The 20,713-nt window shown below is 37.2% G+C and overlaps 1 protein-coding gene across 1 annotated transcript in view; it reads right to left on the bottom strand.

Moving 5' to 3' along the window:
• ENTREP2 (endosomal transmembrane epsin interactor 2) overlaps positions 1–20,713 on the bottom strand; it is a 534,833-nt gene that overhangs the window by 4,761 nt on the left and 509,359 nt on the right. Inside the window, exons 8-11 of the mRNA XM_078151179.1 lie at positions 14,910–14,985; positions 7,934–8,518; positions 4,920–4,994; positions 3,298–3,617 (exon numbers count right to left, since the gene is read on the bottom strand). Of these exons, the coding sequence (XP_078007305.1) occupies positions 3,298–3,617; positions 4,920–4,994; positions 7,934–8,518; positions 14,910–14,985 (1,056 nt within the window). The remainder of the gene's footprint in view (positions 1–3,297; positions 3,618–4,919; positions 4,995–7,933; positions 8,519–14,909; positions 14,986–20,713) is intronic.

The following is a 20,713-nucleotide window of genomic DNA, read 5'->3' as shown; positions in this document are numbered from 1 at the left end:
CCTGTGTGAATACCTGAGGCTCTAAAGGAGATCTGAAGCACTGGGTCGGAGGTAACCAGGGCAAACTTTCTCAGTCCATCGGTTACCTGACTGCACAGCAGGATTTTGACTGTGAAATTTGGTTATAGGGTATTAATGATATTATTGTAGAAAGCAATTAATAAAGATTTGTTCAAGAGAATTTAATGTGAGGGCTTACATTGTGTTTGTGATGCTTAGAGCATATGCAGGCTATTCCTGTATCTCATATTCCATTTGGGGCAGGTAGGTGGTACAGTGGATAGAACCCTGAGTCGGGAGTGAGGAAGATCTGAGTTCAAATCCAGAATCAGACACTTACTGGCTACGTGACCCTGCACAAGTCACTTGATCTCTCTCTACCTTAGGCTCCTCATCTGTAAAATGGGAATAATATTAGTACCTCCTTCCCAGGGTTGTTGTGAGGACCAAATGAGATGATAATTGTAAAGGGTTCAGTACAGTGCCTAGCACATAGTAGGTGCTATATAAATTAGCTATCATTATTATTCTTGGCATTTCAACAAGGCCTTTTGGGTATTCCAAATCGTAGGGAGGGTGAAGCATTCTATTACAAATTAGCAGGAAGAAGAGAATAAGATCACTGGGAACTAGGGTTGTTAAGAGTAAGTTTTGCCTACCAGAGATCCAGCCCAGATACCCTCCTCTCTAATTGTAGCTACAGATTAGGTACAACTTAGAAACTGCTCCCCTATGGCTCTTCTTTAAAGTCAACAACAGCTCCAATGTGTATTCTGCTAATGAGTGTAAGTTGTGTGAATAGTAGGGGAACAACTCTTTCACAAAGAAGCTCATCACTTCCATTATACAGACAGCTCAGACTCCAACACAAGAGAAAAGGTTTTGAGGTTCCCAAGCCAAACATTCCTCAATCAGTAGGCTGGGAGAAGAACTTTAAAATCTTTTATCAACCTCAACTACAACAGCATTTGACTCTTTGGACTTCAAGAGTACTCAATAAAAATCACAAGATGGGTTTTTAAAAAAAAATCTTTTTGCATAAGATGCCCATAAATTCTTCTGGTAAGAAGTTACGGTTTTTCATCAGAAGGCTTGATTTGCTCTTTTCAGCTACCTAACCTTTGGGAATTAATGACCAATAATATTAGCAAAGCAATAAAAATGTGCACAGCAGAAGTGTCGCTGCTGAATTCTTAAACACTTCAATATGGTATTAGCTTCCCTTTTGCTGAGAAAAAAATCTCGCAGTATGCTCAATGAGAAGGTGTTTTTTTTTCTCAGCCGTGCAGATGCCCATATCACATCTCATTAGGTAAATCTGGGGGGCTGGAAAGTAGGGGAGGGTGGTTCTGCAACATTAGCAGAGGGAGGACAGACATAGCAGATGCAAAAGCACAAGACATTGATGCACGGGGTACACGTGGGGCCAAGGCAGCTGCCAATCACCTTTTCCTCTGTCTCTATGCAGAGTTTGAGGAGAGAGCTTGGGGAAAGCTGAAGGCAACTATTAGGAAGAAGAGCCAGCCGTAGGGAACAACATGGACGGCTAAAAGAGGGGGGAGGCTTCAAAAACATGGAAATGTTTAAGATTTCTGCAAGCTGATGAACTTACTAGTAGCTGGTTAGCCCTATTGCCACCTGATAAACCAGCTAACCTCTGCGCTGACGAGAAGGCTGGGGAATGAGCTACTTTAGATAATCACTTATTCTAGTTAACATATAGCTCACATACATCCAAGGTAGGGGATGTGCCTTTTTCTTTAAATCTAAGGTATCTGTCTCCTTCATACACATTAAAAAAGAACCATTTGTCTCAGGTAACATAGAAGTAAAAAAACTTTTTTTGAGAGAAATATAAAATGCTCAATGCACCTGCTTTTCACATTGAACAAATGAAACGTAGAATAAAAAGGTAGACCCCAAGTTCATTGAGGAAACAGAAATATGGCTGGGAAGAACAGAGCAACAGGTAAGAAAGACCCAGAGAAGGCAACTGAAAGAGTGCAAAGGAATGAAATGTAGGAGAGATGGCCAGAGGAAGAGAAAGCTGAAGAGAGAGGTTCAGTAGGTCCTGAGGTGAATGGGTCAGTCAAGGTTACCTACTCTTGTTGTATCCTACTGTTCCTTTGGCCTATGACCTGTGGCCATCCCCTGCCTCCTTAAATAGGAGTTCTTGAGGTGGGAGAAGAGGAGAGAGGGAAGGAGATGTTCTGGGCTTCAGACCTAAAGCCACTATAGCACCTGTACCTGCCATTGGTCAGATGAAATTATGGTCATGGTTGGATCCAGCTGTGAGCTAGAGGTTCCTCCATTCACAGGCTAGGTGGTGCAGTGGATAGAACACTGGGTCTGGAGTCAGGAAGACCTGAGTGCAAATCCAGCCTTGGACATTTACTAATTGTGTGACCCTGGGCAAGTTGCTTAACCTCTGCTTCAATTTCCTCAACGGTCAAATGGGGATAATAGTAGCACCTATGTTCCAAGGTGGTTGTGAGGATCAAATGAGATAATATTTATAAAGCGCTTAACACACAGTAGGTACTTAATAAATGTTTCCTTTCCTTCTTGACAACTCCCCATATTTCTTGTACAATAGTCAATTTTAAAAAGAGTTAATAAGAGGTGATTCTAAAGTAATGAGATGGATTCCATAAGCCACATACAATAACCAGTATCATTAAAAGTCTCACCGAATACACTCAACAATAGAGCATACCTACACTGAACATCATTTAAGTTTTCTTAGATTATTCTGAAATGCCTTGAGGATCTTGTAGTGTGTCAAAAATAATCATTATGAACATCAATTATTTGTATTGTAGATGTGTGAAAATTATAATCAATAAAGAGGTCTAGTTAATAAAATTATGACTAAAGTAAGACACAGCTGCACATATTAGGCAGTGATTTTTGTTATCATTATGGATGTGTGAGATGGGGTTTGAAGGGACAGGGAAAAGAGGCAGGAAATACAATCAATGAATACAAGGAACCTATGGGCCAGGCTAGATGCCAATACTACTTCCAGGCAAGGCCACAGAAACACAAATAGATTATGCTTTTCCAAGACGTAATAGCAATTCAGTTAATGCCAATCCAACAATTGTTTATTAATCCTTAGAAGAACAGAGTGTACTGAGCTGGGGCTGGGGGACAGAAAAGTTTTAAATGAAACAGAAGTCATTTAGCTCCTTTCTAAAGCTGTCTTCTGCCAACTCTGTCCCACACATTTAGAACTTTGGGGTCTCTGACGAACAACTAGTCAAAAACTGTCGCAGGACCTTGCAACACTCATACCTGGTCTATAATGTTGGCACTGAAGATGGCTTCTTCCATGTGTCGTTCATCAGATTTGATGACTGATCGGATAGTGTTCACCGCATGCTCCACTTCTGGAGGGAGATTACAGTTTGAATGTTCCAAAAACTTAGCCACCAAAATTTTTGTGTCTTTATAGGCCTTAAGGTCCACTAAAGAGGGTGGCTGCTCTTTTGAGATGGTCTGTAAGGCCTTTGGCTTTAATTGTTGGTCAACTTTCCTGGTATCTCTTTGTTTTCCAGCTGGCAAAAAATGGTCCTGATAAGCAGAAGCAGCCATGTGAGAGCTAGAAATGGAAACTAAAAATAAAGGGGAAAATACAACTTTGAAAAAAAAAAACTAAAGCAAGCTATCAAAACCAAAGAAAACCAAACACAAGCATGCCTGGGAGAAAGCTTTCTGAGAAGCCTCTGGGACTCTCTGGCTAAAACTGGGGATGGGTGTCTCCCTTCACTCCTCAATAGGTGTGGCACTATCAAACCTTCCTGGGCCTATTGCCGTATGTGAAAACTAATTTAGAGACAAATCTCTACTGAAAGATGGGAGAGAAGAAGGTCATAGAAGGAGGAGACACTCAGCAAGAAAAAAGCAATAGATCAGTGGGCAAGCAAGTGCAAGACTGGGAGATGTCTTTTCATATAAAACAGAAAGATATTCTCCCTTTGCTTTAGGGTATCTATAGTATTAAAGGCAGATTGCTTACCCCTTTCTTGTTAGTAACAAATCCATCTACCTCTGGTTTTACATAGGTTTGGCAGTCATAGGTTCTTAAAGATTGATGGACCAACCAGTATACTGAGATCCAGAATAATTGTTGCACAATGTCATATAATTAACATAGAAGGTAGTGTTCTCCTGATTGCCAGGCTAAAGTTGTTGTGTTTTTTTTTAATTTAAAAGACATTCCTCCTCTCCTGGGTTTCTCAAGTAATGCTTAAGATAATACAGAAAGCAATAGTAAGAATACTCAAGTATCCACAGAACAAATAAGAAACAATAGTAGAAGTTTTATTTCCTTAACCATGTCTCAGTCCCACTGTCCAGGTGAATTTTGGGTAAACTAAGTTAATTTCCAGTCAACTTGGGTAAGCCAATTGACTCAATTAGTACTGGGTTAAATTTGGACTACCTCCCTACCGCTCTTAGACTAAGAGTTAAGGAATGAAAAGCAAAAGGAAAAAAAAAGGAATGGGTAGTCTGAAGCATTTCAGCTTTAAACCAATGGGAGATTAAAAATGAGGGAGGAAGAACACAAATGACCACCACCACTCTACCAAGAAGACGCCTCACAAAGGGAGAGCTCACATTGAAATCAGCAGGCATATGCAGGGCTGAAGTTAATTATGCTCTCTGGTACACTCTGCTAAGTGAAAGGGAAAGGAAATGTAGATGTTCTGTGTGCGTGTGTGTATTTAAATATCACATCTTGTGACATGAGAAAATGAATTTAACGAAGCATACTTTGCTCAGTCACCACCTATGAAAATAGCAACATCTGAAACAACTCTCCTTCTCAAGCTACACCACCATCTACTCTGTTGATAGGATGATAGAAAAGTTAGGCATGCATGCAAAGATGATTTTAGAAATCAGTACCTCACCTGTCTCTAAATCCCACTGAGATATTCCTGCTTCATGATGCTGGCTAAATAAAGGTGGGTAGGAAGAGGTATCTCCTTTAACCAAAGAGAATATTTAATTAAACATACTGAAACATGCATTAAGAAAACAGAAAGAAAAGCCCTTCCAAGTCCAAGGAATCAATTGTAAATGATAAAACAAGTTGAAGGAAACAATTGGCTAATGTCTTTAAAACAAGCAATATATCCCTAGATAGGAAAAACACACCACTAAAATCCTTCAGCCTTTCAAACACCTCAAGTTAATGGTTATTTTCTTTACTTTGACATACAAAATAATTTGATACAATCTCTAGTTGATTTCTTTTATTAAACACTTGAGGCATCTCAGTGTTTCTTCAGGAAGCCTCAAGGTACCCACTTCAATAAAGAGAAAAATTAAAGTTTTCGTGTCTGAATTGAGAGGAAATCTGCTTTGTGTGGAGCAATTTTCCCTTTTTAATAGTCATGTGGCTGATGGAGAAACAACAAACAAGACTGATTCTCATTAATAACGTTTACATTTCAAGGTCTGATCAAACCCTCTATCTCCTTAATTCCCTTCATGGTTTGTAGAACACGGAGTATTAGAGGTGATCAGGGCTGAACAGAATAGGAATGGGGCATTTTAGCCTCAAATGAGAAGGTAGCTGAGATCTTCTCGCTGATTGCCACAAAACAATTACTACAAAACCTGTGGTGGTTTCCCACCCACTCCCTCAATCTTAGATTCATGAAAATAAATGAGGAAGAAATCTTCCATATGTCTGAGTATTTTTGTTCTTTCAAAGACAAAAAGCTATTTTGAAATTTTAGATAGATTAAAAGACTTTTTCCCCCTTCAGGGCACAGTTTATAATGAAAACCTACTCTAACCCTCTTTAGTAGAATAGGTATTTAAATCAGGAAATGAAAAAAAAAGAAAGAAAAAAGAAAAACCTGCAAGATCCTCATCACCACTTAGAAAAGTTAGGATAAGAGAGATGTTAGTGGGAGTTGACTTCATGCCTGAGAATTTTGGCACATGTTCTACAGTGAAACTCAGAAACTTTATGGGAACTATCAGTTTGCCAAAGTCAGATTATTCCAACATATAAAATTGCTCCAAGGTGCAAGTTAGATACTTTGAGAAATGTTATAATTTATTTGGGCCGTGACAATATGACAAAGCAATTTGCTTGTTGCAGTGTATATGGTTACATCTGCTAATGCAGCTCTGAAGTTATCTTAGTTGCTCCTAAAGAATAATTTGCATATTAAAAAATTTGTCTAATTCTTAAGTAAGCAGTAGATAATCTACAGCTCAATTCTTAGACATGCCAGGTAGAGAAGCAGGGATAGTAGCCTCAAATGTCCCTCCTTTTATACGTATTTAATGAAGAAGATCTTTTTCCTCATCTTGGGGCAGTTATTAGACCTATCTATAATACAAAAGTAAAATGACAAAATAGCAATATCAACAAGTATATAGACATAAAGGATTTCAGAAACAAACATCTGCAGCTCCAGTGGTGATGAGTCGCCCAAATGCCTGTTATCTGTATTGTGCTGCCATAGGAGTATACCTAATACTCAGGAGCTCTTGGTGAGAAAGTAACAGAAAAACAAAAACAAAATACTTTGAAGTCTAAGGAATAAATTATCAATGGTTTAACAAGCCAATGAAAACTATTAAACTGTGTCTTTAAGATAAGCAACATAGATCAAAAAACATGTTGCTGTATAGTCAACCCTTCATGTATTTAGGTCTATTGGCTTAATTTTTCTCCCACTTGACATACTGCATAATACAAAAACAAAAAGACTAAACTATTGTGAGTATTAAAAATATACAAATCAGCTACAAAGAACCTATGAAGAAAGATGCTATCCATCTCCAGAGAAAACTGATAAATACAAATATGCATAACATGATTTCACACATATACACATGTATGTGTTAAATGAAGGTTTTCTCTAGTGCAAGGTGGGGAAGGAGAGAAGGTGGGAAGGAGACAGTTCAAAAATTTAAAATATAACAAAAATAACATGAAATAAAATCAAAATCAACTGCATATATTTGACTGTGTCAAATCTAACTTTTTATAGAAAGGTTCCCACCAATGAAATCTCATCCCAAGCTTCCAAGAGACAACATGGTCAACTCTGTATTAGCTATATCAAATGGAAGACAGAATGGGTATGAGTCATATGAAGCAAAAGATAACCCAAAATTATTTATATTTGGTTTTTATAATATGCCTGCATGCACACGTACACACGTAGACACACACACACACACACACACACACACACACCCCTGAGACAGACACAAACACTTTGAGCCACAGGGAGAGCTTAGAACCACAGACAATCCAAGCTGCCAAAGACCCAGGGCTCTACTCCATCTCCCATTTTATAGATCAGGAATGGGGAGGTGATTTGCCCATGTGCTTGAAATCCAAGTCTCTTGGTCCTGTGTTCCTTCCACTAAACTATATAACCTTTCTCTCATGTAACTGTGCCTGAGGCCAAGTCTCTTCTAGGCTTGTATTTATGGTCTACATCTCCCATTTCTTTATTGTAAATTTAAAAATAAAATTAACCTATTCTCTTAACACTTTATTCTTTGCTTATGTGTTTTATTATACTTAAATCTGTATTATCTTTGCCTGTGTACTTCTCTAATGAAATGAATCAAAGGGATGCCCTATGATTAGATGGTCTGAAAGGTTATGCCTCACCTTGTATTCTTTTCTGCTCATTGTGAAAAGGTTAATATAATTCAGAGCAATTATCAATACCCTGGTATTAACCTCACACATGTGGACTTACTCACATTTGCTTTGCCCCAAACTTTTAAAGGTTACATAAAAGAGACTGAAATGCAAAAAATAAAGAATAAACTGAAACCCACACAAACAAGTTGTTCCATACTTCAGTGTGACAACTGGTACAATTAACTTTGGGATGGTCAGTGTGTACCCCAGCCTGCCATCATGTCTGAAAGAATTTACCTTCTGTGCTGGATGAACATGAAATAGGATCACTGGTAGATCGGACAATATTTGAAATTCGTTTTTTCCTAACGCGTCTTGGAGGAACAGTTCTCTCTAAGCAGCCATGGTGTGATGAAGTATTTGCAGGAACTGAACAGAGAGAGGACTGGGAATGAGTTGCAGAAGACTGGCTAAAGGTCCCACAACACATTTTCATCTGTTTCAACTGTGGCTGTGATTGATTCTCCCGCACAGAGCCCTGGGACTCTGAAAAGCTGTAATTCTCAGAACAGTCTGGAGATCTCTGAGGAGAGCTCTCATAGTCCTGGATCTGAGATCTGTCTAGAGAGGCTCTGTGCCGGCAGCCTCTAGCCTCCATGGGGGAACATGGTGAGTGAGTCCTGTGGAACCTGCATCGCATGCTGCGATCCAAGCTGGTACAGCTACTGTCCGTGGCTGCTTTACGGATTGTACCATATGGAGAAAAGTCTGCAGAACGGAGAGAGCCTTGAACTTCCAAAGAACAAAGGTCCTCAGAGGAGTAGCTATGATCTGGAATGTCAGCAACTTCAGACACCAAAAGAGAAGTACTATCAACGGAAACTACAAAAGAAGATCGTTACCAAAAGCTTTAACATTGAATGCTTTAAGTGACAGATGGAACAAAATAGCAAAATACAAATTATAGGAAAAATGATACCTGCATCATCTCTATCTATACCTTTTAGTATCTATCTGCCTTGTACAAAACTCTGAAGTTTAAAAGTACCAGAGTTCTCTTTCTCTTGTATGATGTTCAAAACTTTTGGCAGAGATTTTATTATCCTTTCAGACCTTAAGATATAAAATACCATAGAATTATAATACAAAAATACTTTTTTAAGAATCTAGGTGAGCATCACACAACTCTCTGGTTCCAAGTGACCAGTGCTTTTTGGTGCTGGGGTGGGGGAGTGTGGATGGGAGGTAATTGATCTCAAACAGAACATATAGAAATGCTTCAACATCAGTTCTGGACCCCAGCCTTTCAAAGGACACTAGATCCACCTATTGCCGGGAAGATAACATCACTAAAGCGCTCTCCACAGAAGGCTAAATAAGTGTTTAACAAGAATTTAATGCCTTTAAAAGTTCACTAGCGCTAGGTTCTTGTTCAACCAGAAAATGGTGTCTTTTGCCACAGTGAGGATAGATAATTCTGTTGAAAATGAACTAACCACCTCTAGCCTCAAACTAGACCTCCACAAATTCAGTGATGTAAGTAGCAAAGATAATAGCCTTAAAAAACATAGGTATAGAACTCATGTACATATGAGGGATATTAACTTGAAATGAGATATTTGAACTCTTTTCAGCAGTACATATTCTATGAGCTAGTCCTCTTCCTCTCTAAAGATGACCTCACCTTCTACTTTCTTATGGATGTGGTAAGGCCATCAGATTCCATTAGAAGCAGAATGGATTATATCTACAAGAGTAGACTAGAGTCAGATTATGAAGTGGAACTCCTTTAACCACCCCTATCCCCTTCCTTCCCTGGCCATGTCTTAAATTTTCTCCATGTCTAGAAAGAGTAGATCTTCTTCCTATCTCCTTAGGGACTCAATCTTTTTCCGTAGGCTCCCTCTAGAATCTTATTTGTATGTTGAATTGAAATAAGTTATATTCCTTTTCCCCTGTGTTTCTAATTTCTCCCTCTCCACTGATTCAGTCTTCTCTGGCTACCCCTAACTTCCACATCCTAAAACAAAACAAACAAAATTCTCAATCTTGCTACCCACTCCTCACCCCGCAACTACCATGTTCTCCTTATTGTGACTACCAGATGTCTTGAAAGAAATATCTTCATTCCTTGTCTCTACTTCCTTGAACATTCAATTCAACAAGTGTGCTGAATGCCTAATGAAAAGTTTTATGTTAGGTGATAGGAACACAAAACACAGATGAAAAAAATAGTCTTTGCCCTCAAGGACCTATATTATATGAGACATGATATTAAACAGCTAATTAAGCACATGATAAATTGAGAAGAGAGAAATAATTAATGATATCAAAGAAAGCTTTCAGCAGAGGTGGCACCTGAACTAATCCTTGAAGGGAGGATTTTAAGAGATGGAGCTATGAGGAGGAAGTACGATTCTGGCACTGGGTACAGTTTGTGCAAAGATGTGGAATAAGGAGAAAGAATTCTGAATTTAGAGAACAACAAATAGGCCAGTTTGATTGAAAGGTAAACTAAAAGAAATGGAGTATTGTGAATTATACATACAAAGGTGGGCTGAAGCCAGATTATGAAGGGCTTTAAATACCAAACTGAGGAGTGCATATTTTATCCTATCATAGCTACAATAATAATAGCTAGCATTTATACTGTATAATGCTTTAAGGTTTACAAAACACTTTGCATATGTTATCTAATTTGAGCTTCAACAATCCTGGGAGATAGGTATTATTATTTTCATTTTAAAGATGAGAAAATTGGATGTGAGAGGTTAAGTGAGTAGTCCAGCCAGTGATTGTCTAAGGCACAATTAGGTCTTCCTGTCCTCAATGGCAACCCTCTCTTCACTGGCCACCTAGGTACCTAGAAATAACAGGGAGCCACTATGCAAGAAAATAATGTGATCACTTTTGTGCTTTAGGAAGATTATTCTGGAAACTGTGTGGAAATATGGATTGGAGAAAGGAGAGACTGGAAGTAGGGAACGCCCCATTGTAATAGTTAAGGTGGTAAGTGATAAATATCTTAACTGTAGTGGGGGATGTGTGAACGTAGAGAAGAAAGCATTTGAGAGATATTATATAGAGACAGAATCAATAAGACTCAGTAAGTGACTAGATCTGGGGAAAGCAAGGATGATGGAAGAGTCAAGGATGACTCCATCGTGGTGAAGTTGGGGCTACTGGAAGGACTGAGGTACCCACTATAGAAATGGTAAACGTTTAATAGATATTTGCTAAAATATGAAAATTAAATGAAATTGGGAGATTTCAAGAAGGAAAGATTTAGAGAAGAAGGTAATGAGTTCAGTTTTTGACATATTGAATTTGAGATACGTATGCTAATTAAATTATGGATCTAGTCCCATTCCATTCTGTGGGATGTGTGGAGATGATGTAGCACTGCTGGTCAGGAGAGGGAGTAGAGCTAATCATATAGTTTAGGAGTCCTATTCAAAAGGGAAAGGGATGGGAGGGGTGAATTCCAGCTCTTTTACAGATGTTCTATTAATAAAGAGAGATCCATGAACAGGGAAGAAACACTCATACACCCTCATTCCCTCGAAGTCCACTGGCCTGCTGGCATTCTTGCTGTTCCTATTTCTCAAAACCCATTTCCACGTGGCATTTGCTCCTAACCCCTCCACTGAATCTTCTCTCTCTCAAAGGTCATTAATAATCTCCAGATTGCCAAATCCGAAGACACCTTTTTCTGCTTATGACATAGCTGACTCTTTACAATTCTACCTTGCTTGATACCATATGCATTGATTTACTTAGTAGCTTCCTGGTTATTCTATCTCCTCTTCTTCCTTCTGCCCCCTAAATGAAAGTGTTACCCAGGTTTCCTGAGTTATCCTGAAGGTCCTAATCTAACCTTCAAAGCCTGGGTCATAGACTACTTCCTCTATGAAATATTTCCTGATTCCCCAATCCAAAACAATTTCTCCTCTGAACTAATGTGGCTCTTTGTACCTCTTATTGTACTTTTGCGTTCCACTTTGTGTTATAGGCTTTTGAGTATGTCATCTCCCCAACTAGACAGTCACCTTTATTACTGCATGCATAATAATTCTCTGCTTCCCATTTGACACTATTGACCAGCATCTCCTTTTGCATACTCCTACCTGAGTTTTCGACATCCTCTTTTCTTCTAGTTCTCCCACCTGTCTGATCATTCCTCGGTATCCTTTGTTGATTCATCATTTCTGTAACGTGCACTAACATCTTTCCAGACACCATGTTTGCAATCCTTTCTCACCCCACATATCCAATCAGTTGTCAAATCTTACCATTTCTATCTTCACATCTCTTGCCTCTATCCTGTTTTTTCTCTTCATGTACCCACTATCTTGGTTCATATCTTCTTCACTTCTCACCTGGACTATCAAAATGCCTTTCTATTGGCCTTCTTGCCAGAGGTCACTCTCCACTACAATCAATCCTCTACACAGCAATCAAAGTGATTTTCTTTATGTAGCTCTGAGCAGATGATTCTCCAACTCAACAAATACCAGAGTCCTTATTGTCTTTAGAAGAAAAAAAAAGAACTCCTCCATTTTGATTTTAAACCCCTTCACAACTTGGCACCAATATATCTTCCCAGATTTATTATGTACCCACTGTCCTTCCTATACTCTATAGTCCAACCCAAATTAGCCTTCTCTTCTCCTCAAACAAATTACAATAAAAAGCCTTTTCTGATTCCATCAACTTCTAGTGTCTTCCCTTCTAACAACCTTGTATTTATTTTGAATTTCTCCGTATATTTATTCTGTATCTTTTTATATGTGTACATATTATCTCCCCCAATAGAAAGTCACCTGTTTTAGAGAAGGAATTGTTTCATCATTTTGGTCTTTGTAACCCTAGCATTTACCACCAAGCCTGGCCCAGAGGAAGCATTTAATACATGATTGTTTGTTGATGTTTTTGTTTTCACACTGTAGGCACTCAAATATATATTGAATAAGCTTATGCCCATCAAGTAAATTACAAATATAGGATAATAGTTTTGAGCTGGAAGGGAAAATAAAATTCATATAATCCAATACTCTCATTTTATAGATGAATAAACTGAGTCTCAGATAGGAAAAGAGATTTGTCTAAGGTTACAAGGGAATTAAATAGTAAAAGTCTTCCAAAGTAAGCATGAGTAAAGGATTACTAACATTGACAAGGACATCAAGCAGAGTTTTCTTCCTTTTCTGAACTTCCTTTGTACTCTTCCTGTGATTTTAATCCCACTCTGCCTCGGTTATACTTATTTTGTAAATATTTTATTTCTTCTAATAGAGGACAAGGAATATATCATATTCGACTCTGTATCCCCCACAGGGGCTAGCACAGAATTTTGTTAGCAGATAGCAAATATTTAGTGAATGTATAAATAAGTGAAATTAAATGAATGAAAACCCTTAAAAAACATTCTTCTTTCTCTCTCTCTGAACCTATACAATCTTATTTTTTAACTCCAGGCATTGCCATTTGAAGATCGCAAGAATACATTTTATTTGTGTTTTTTTTATTTTTAGTTTTTAGATTTCCCATTCCTTGAGGGCAAGGGATAATAGTAATAAGCACAACAAAATAATGACATTCTATGCAGGATTTCACACATCAGAAAAACAGAAAAGAATACAAGCCATACCATCTTGAAAGGTAATTTGAAAAGGAAGGTCAAAAGTATTCCAGTTAACAGCTCCTTCTGATAATCACCAGAGAAAAGGAAACACCTCACAAATAAAAGTACTGCACAGTTAATGAAAAACTGAGTTCAGTAAAGTTCTCAGTACATAAAAATGTGTGTAAAGTTAGTTTCAGTTTCATTTTGGTCTTACTAAAATTATTTCTCTGGTTATTGTTTGGGTAAATATATAATATTTTGGAATTGTAGTCATGTATTATGTTAATACAAACCCCACAAATACCTAAACCACAAAAAGTTTTTTTTAAATGAATTATTCAAACCTCTGTTGTGTCCTTTTGATTATACATTTTTAGGATGAGCACACAGCTAATAATTTAGTTCTTTTGAGAAGTGGAATTATAGGGAACCATATCATCCTTTACTATATAATCTATTTACTGAATGTGCCTTGGCTCAAAAAACCTGTTTTCATTCAATTCAGCAGTTCCCTTTCCATTAGCAAAATACAAGCAAAATCCATTTGCCAAATCTGAAGTTGTTATTTCAAATCAATAAGCATTTTGGGAAGCATGGAATTTTGAACACTCATAGTAGGATCTTAAATATTTTCCATTTTTTGGACAACATTTCTATAAATTGTTTAATAGGTTTGGGTCTATTTTTCTGTTGTATTTTTAAAATGCCTTCCTGCTTAGAATTGCTATGAAAATTGAAGGACAAAGTTTTAAGATTGTCTGAGGCTATCTGTTATACCCTATCTCTTGAAAGTCCCAACACAGGAAGGAATTGCTTCTTCTCTTTTTACCTTTACCTCTTGAAAACCCTGGTTCTTCTTGAGTATCAGCTCAAGTACCAGTTACTTTAGAGAAAGGCCTCTCCTGATTCCCCCATTTCTTAGTGCTCTTCCTCTGTCATTGTGAATTATTATTATTATTATTATTATTATTATTTTTGGTACACATTCTTTGTAGACTATTCATTATGACTCCCCATTGGAATAGAAGATCCTAGAGAACTATTTCATTTTTTGTAGGGACTATTTCATTTTTATCTTTTTATACCAGTACTTAATGCAGCAGCTGCTAAGTAGTTGGTGCTTAATAAATGTTTGTTGATTGAATGAGATACAGCAAATGCGCTTCACCCTCAGATGAAATCTTTTTGTGTCTATTTATGTCAGTGATAGCCCTTCACCTTTCTCAGTGATAAAGACTTCACTACAGGTATCGTTATGGTGCTAAACTGCAAAGACGGCACCAGGATTTTTTAGCCCCACTACAGAATGGTGTTGGGTATGGGTTCTTTTTGGAACCAGTAACTAAGCTGGCAGGCCAAATCTTGTGTACTACAAAAAAACTGAAGCAGAAGGGCCTTCGTTAACTGAGATGCCCTAAAAGAATGCTTCTGGATCTAGCAATTGTTTCATTTTGCACTTACCAGTTCTGGGTAAAAGTGAGGAGTAGCCCAGAATGAAACAAAACTTAGGAAGGAATGGTTGCTCATTCACTCTCCTTAAAGTGAAGAAAAAGTAGGAGAATAAAAGAAATTTCTTCTGGAAACTCTATAAATTACTATTTCTTCAAGTGTTATCATAAAGAGATCTACTCTCTGAGGCAGGCTTACCTTGCGTGCTGAAACCAGCAGTTGTATTTTGATCCCCCAAGCTCGATTCAGTTACTTGATGGTCTAGACTGGTAACCTACAGCAAGAAAACAAAAGCAGCATGTGTTTGACTTCAGTGAGACTCAGATTCATTAATAATCAGAACTGAAACAAATCATCTAAATGGTATACTGCCATCCAGTGATAAAAGCTCACTTGAAAGCTCTTGTTCAATTTGTAACACTGACATGTATTCATATTTTTTAAACATTTCACCTTAGGGGGAGGGGAGGAATATGAAAAAGCATTCATCCAAATTCATCCCTGACTTCCCTGATACACTGGGGTGTGGAAATCAACAGAGAGAAGGGCCACTACTACACTCATAAATACCCTTCCATGACAATTTCTAATTCTTCAGGAAAGTGTGGCCCATTTGCAGAATACGCAACAATCACTGGATAGTAATGATGAATCTCATTACACCAGAAGACCACACAGATAATCTTTTATGGCAGTCCTTGTACTGATTCTCCCCATCCTTTATTCTGCATTCTCAATCCCACCTAATCCTATTCAAATAATTGAAGAGTCATTCTGGGGAAAATGATTCATAGCTTTCTTTTCCTCAATTTTTATTATCTCACAGTAATTATTCTTAATTTCACATCATCTCCTTTACTCCAAAGGAAACATTCCAACTTGTTTTTTTTTAACCAATCCTGTAACTTAATTGCTTTAGGAACCCTCTAACGAGGAAACTCTTGCTACTGATGCAAACTGGCACTTGTTTTGCAGTTTGTAGCCTTAGAACTGCCTCAGTCACATTGAGGTTAAATGACTTTTCCAGAGTCACATAGTCAGTACATACCTGAGGCAGGACTTGAATCAGGGTCTTCCTGACTCCAAGCCCAACTCTATCTACTATGCCATGCTACTACTCAATGGGAAGATAGTTATCTGTGATTCTCAGCCCCTCAATGTTGGAGTTTTCCTATCTTTTTCTCCCTCCTTCCCTAAGAGGAATCTGCAACCTTTGAAACTCTTTTAACAAGTCAAGATCTATATCTATACATATAATATCATTTACATATATATAATATATAGTATGTTATATATGTGTGTATTTGTAAATATAATTGTTTAAAGGGATCCACAGATTCTTCTTAGGACTATACACACACACACACACACACACACACACACACACACACATATACATACATATATACATAATTCTTGGTGGATGTATTTGTTTCTAGGAAGATCCACATTTTAAGATATGTTTGCATAATTAGATAACACTGCTGTAGCATCTTAGAACATGAACAACTATGTACATACAATATATGTATACAAGCAAAATATATTTTAAAGTAACTTGTTATTTTATATATATATATATGTAACCTTCAGCTACAAAAAAAAATCCTAGTTTTGAAATCCTACGTGATTTCAAAATTGCTTAGGGAATTCAGCTATAAATAATGAGCTGCTAGGGGAAATTGGGAGAGGTGATCTGAGCCCCAGTGTCGTAGTTAGATTTCAACTCAGGTAATTAGATTTCTGCCTGTCTATATGTCCCTTGCCACTTTAATCAAACAGGTTATTTTTATTTCTACTCTTTAAACTTTAAACTAAGGCTTTGCATTACCGCAAGTATAAAGTGAGTGCTATGTCCTTATCACTGTAAGAATAGGAGATAACTGTCTGTCTGTAAGGTGGCTTTGAGAGTGCTATAAAGTTACTACTTAATTAATTGAATTAACATTTATTAAGTGTCTGCTAGGTGCTACAGACACAAAGGCAAACACAAAACAGTCTCCACCCTCAAGGACTTGATATTTTATTAAGAAGCTATTCTGGCTGGGTTAACTCTGGGGAGAATTGAGTGACCAGCTCCAATGTAAGAACCACTTGGCCTTCTACATCTGCAAACACAGCTCCACTACTTTTCCTGGGCTCAGCCCTCAAGAGTAATCAGAGCAGCACTAACATTAATACAGCATTTTAAGGTTCATAAAGCACTTTACATATATTATCTCACTTCATCCTCAAGCCAAACACAGCACATAGCAGAGACTTTAAAATTGCTTGTTAAAAGAAAGTAAAATAAAGAACAGAAAATAACTATTCTAGAGAGCAATAATCAGTCAAGCAGACTCTTACTCTAGTCAAGCTCAGGCTTGTCGTGTTGCCATAACCTGTCATTACATTTTTTCTCAGGACTCTATTGTGTTTTTGGAAATTTTGTGAATGTGCTTTCATATTGGAGTATAAAGTAAATAATAAACATTTGATTCTTGATCTACAGTGGAGAGAATTATGTAAATAGTCTTTTTTTCCTTCCCTCCCTCTCCACCCTGCACTCTAGAGAAGGCCACGATTTAACACACACACACACACACACACACACACACACTCTATACTATGTGTACTTCTATTTATCAGTTCTTTCTCTGGAGATGGGTAGCATCTTCCTTCATAGGTCCTTTGTAGTTGACTTGAGTATTTATAATTCTCAAAACAACTTAGTTGTTCACAGTTATTCTTCAAATAATATTGCAGTTTACTGTATCTAATGTTCTCTTGGTTCTGCTCATTTCACTCTTTGTTATTTCAGGCAAATCTTTCCAAATTTTTTCTAAAATCACATTCCATAACAGTCATATAACACGACTTGTTTACCATTCCCCACTTGACAGGCGTCCCCTCAAATTTCCAGTTCTTTTCCTCCACAAAAAAAGAGTTGTTATAAATATTTTAGAACGTATAGGTTCTTTTCCTTTTTCCCTGATCACCTTGGGAAAGGGACCTAATAGTGGTATTGTTAGGTCAAAGGGTATATACACAGTTTTAGAACTCTTTGGGCTTCAATTAGTAATATTCCTGATATTTACCTATGAAGATTTGAATCAGTATTCATAAATACCCAATGGTACACAGATCTGTTAAGTATTCCTTCCTTGAATCACAAGAAAACAATCACTACCATGTGACACTCATTCCTTTTCATAATGCTCTTCTCTCATGTCTCTCCTTCCTAGCCTGTCCCCCTGCCCACCATCACCATTATTAGTTTTTGTCACAGCTCCTTTCAAACCTACTTTCTGAAAAAAATTCCTGTTAATAAATTGCTATAAATAAAGCAAGAGTACCAAAATAGACACTAAGCTAAGGTCAGGCGTGCATTAGATGGATGCCATTTAAAAAAAATAAGGCATCACTCTGGCTCTTCAACAGCCACATACTGCTTAATCCATGTTGATTATAGTAGATGGCAGATACTAGAAATGATCATCAATCACATCTGTACAAGCAATAGTCAAGGGCTTGATTTGAATTTAGCCTTCCATAAAACTGAAAGTAACATTACTATATTAGAACTATTAGGAAAAGAGCTTTTCATAGAATTCTAGAACTAATAGGGATAAAAACATTTAGCTCAGCCCTCTCCTTTTCAGATGAGAAAACAGATGAGGTCATATGATTTGCTCAAGATCACACATCTGGTTGGTGGTACAACTGGGAATGGGCCTTGGGTCTCAAGACTTTTGGTTCAGTGCTCTTTCAATTGAACCATACTGGATTTTAGATTAAAGTGCATTTCTAATGAAAAAATGAAGAATATATTTGTCACAAAGTTAAATTGAAAAAAAAATTTAAAACCAAGCCTCGTACACAGAGCTACAGGCAGTAGGAAAGATGGTGGCATAAACATTCTAATGTAGATGTCACATAAATAACAAATATGGCATGCTCTTGTGCTATTAAATGGAAGGAATTTTATTCATAGTTATGCTACTTTTGTCAGCTATAGTAATAACGACAGAATAAATTGCCATGTAAACTTGTTTTCTCCTACTCAAGGGATGATAGAAATTTCCTAATAAAAGAAGAAACCATGGAAATTATTCCATATTTCTAAGTTTATATCAAACTAGTGTTTGGGTCTATGGAGGAAGTCTGCAGATTCTTAGCAATTTCAGGAAATCTGCACTAAAAATTCACATTGTTTTGCTTTGCTTTGTGAATTTTTAGTGCAGATTTCCTGAAATTGCTAAGAATCTGCAGACTTTCTTAACAAGTCCATACTGTATAATTATGCTTTTTTCCCTCTACTTGAAGACAAAATTCACTCACAAACTAAAGGCATAAATATTATTTAATTGGAAAAAAACATTAACTACCTTTATTATTGGATTTCAGGATGAGTCTCTGAAAATGATCTAGACTGACAAGAACTTAATAAATGTTTTGTGACAGTGAGAAAACAACCCCCTACTTGCTTCTGCATCTTTAGAGATGATCTCTGTGTCTCAAGGACTTGCTCAAGTCAACAACACCGAGATAGTGTTGGTCTCTGCTCCTCCCATCCAGCGATTCTCCTTTGTGCATAACGGTTGTAAAATAATACATGCCGTTTGATCTGACTCTAGCTGCTGAAGATACTGTTTTTTTTTAAGTGACATGAAGAATATTGAATTCAGAAGCTGACCCCTACAAGAGCAATGTTTGCAGAAATAAAGAAAAAAACAAAATCAGGACTACTTCACTATATTTACACACAGAATATCCTGTAATTCCAATGTAAATTATCAATGAGTTAGACTGCAGCAGAAAGTTACTGACTTGCTGCTTAAGAGTTTTATCTAAGGAGAAAATTTGGAACTCAAAATCTTGTGGAAATGAATGTTGAAAACTAAAAATAAATAAATTAATTTTAAAAAAAGAGTTCTATCTAAAACCACAGGAACATGAAGCATCAGCAGGGTAAAAATGAATGTGAAAGAAATGAATATGCTCAATATAGCTGAGAAGTATATTTAAATGAATATAATCAATCCTAAAAATAACTAATTTCTAAAAGTAGTATTAAAAAAAGCTACTTTTTTATATTCTAGGACTAGCTCTAAGGATCAGCCCCTTCTTGCATCTCTCTCTAGCTTCTGTACTGCTTTTATTTCTCCCTTCTGTCAGTCTGTCTTCCTCTCTTTATAAAAAATGACTGCCGATATGTAATTTATGTGCAGTTTACACTAGCAAGTGGAATCAATTAACCTTCTGCTTGTCTAGGGGGAAAGGACTCTTGCTCTAAATGGGAACAAGTCTTTAATGTTTAGTCAGGTCAGAACTCTTGGTCCACCCCCTGGGGAAGCGTGCAGCTGGCATGGACTCCTATTTCGTTTTGTAGAGGGTAATGGATTTCATTGACTTTCACACCCTCGGCAGTGTCTATGGCACTGAAAACTGGTCACCTAGCCATTAGGACTAAAAGGCAAAAAGACCCAACAAGGAGCACAGCCAAGTCTTTGAGGCTCTCAGCAGGTCTGAATAATTTGCTCAGATGGACTCTTTCATAGGAATGAAAAAAAAATAAACAGGCTGTACAAAATGCCTATGCCATAATATTTGCACTTACAAATCCTCGAATTTAAACTTTTTCAATGTTCAAAAAGATACAAAACTCATAGAAGAAATGTTATTTCAACAAAGCCAAATTACAGAATGTCTAATCTTTTCACAGATGATTTCAAAAAGTGCTCAGAAAAAAGCAATATGCCCCCAGAGGACTCTATTCTTTAGAAAATGTGAGTTATACAACTATAATAGAACAAAATATTGATGAACCAAATGCTCCCTCGTGCCCAAGTTCTACTACATGACACCCATGTGTCCCGTAATAAGTACTCTCCATTGGGAATACCACTGAGAAAGACGATTTCACATTTTGCATTTATAATCACTTTCTTGGAGAAGTCAGAATTCTCCGAGCATCATAACTAATCATTACTATCACTGTGCGACATAAATATTATCATGTT

Source organism: Phascolarctos cinereus, unplaced genomic scaffold, assembly GCF_003287225.1.
Source record: "Phascolarctos cinereus isolate Bilbo 61053 unplaced genomic scaffold, phaCin_HiC Scaffold_3;HRSCAF=262, whole genome shotgun sequence".
NCBI lineage: Eukaryota > Metazoa > Chordata > Mammalia > Diprotodontia > Phascolarctidae > Phascolarctos > Phascolarctos cinereus.
Note: the sequence above shows the minus strand (reverse complement) of the source record. Positions and strands in the feature narration are given on the sequence as shown.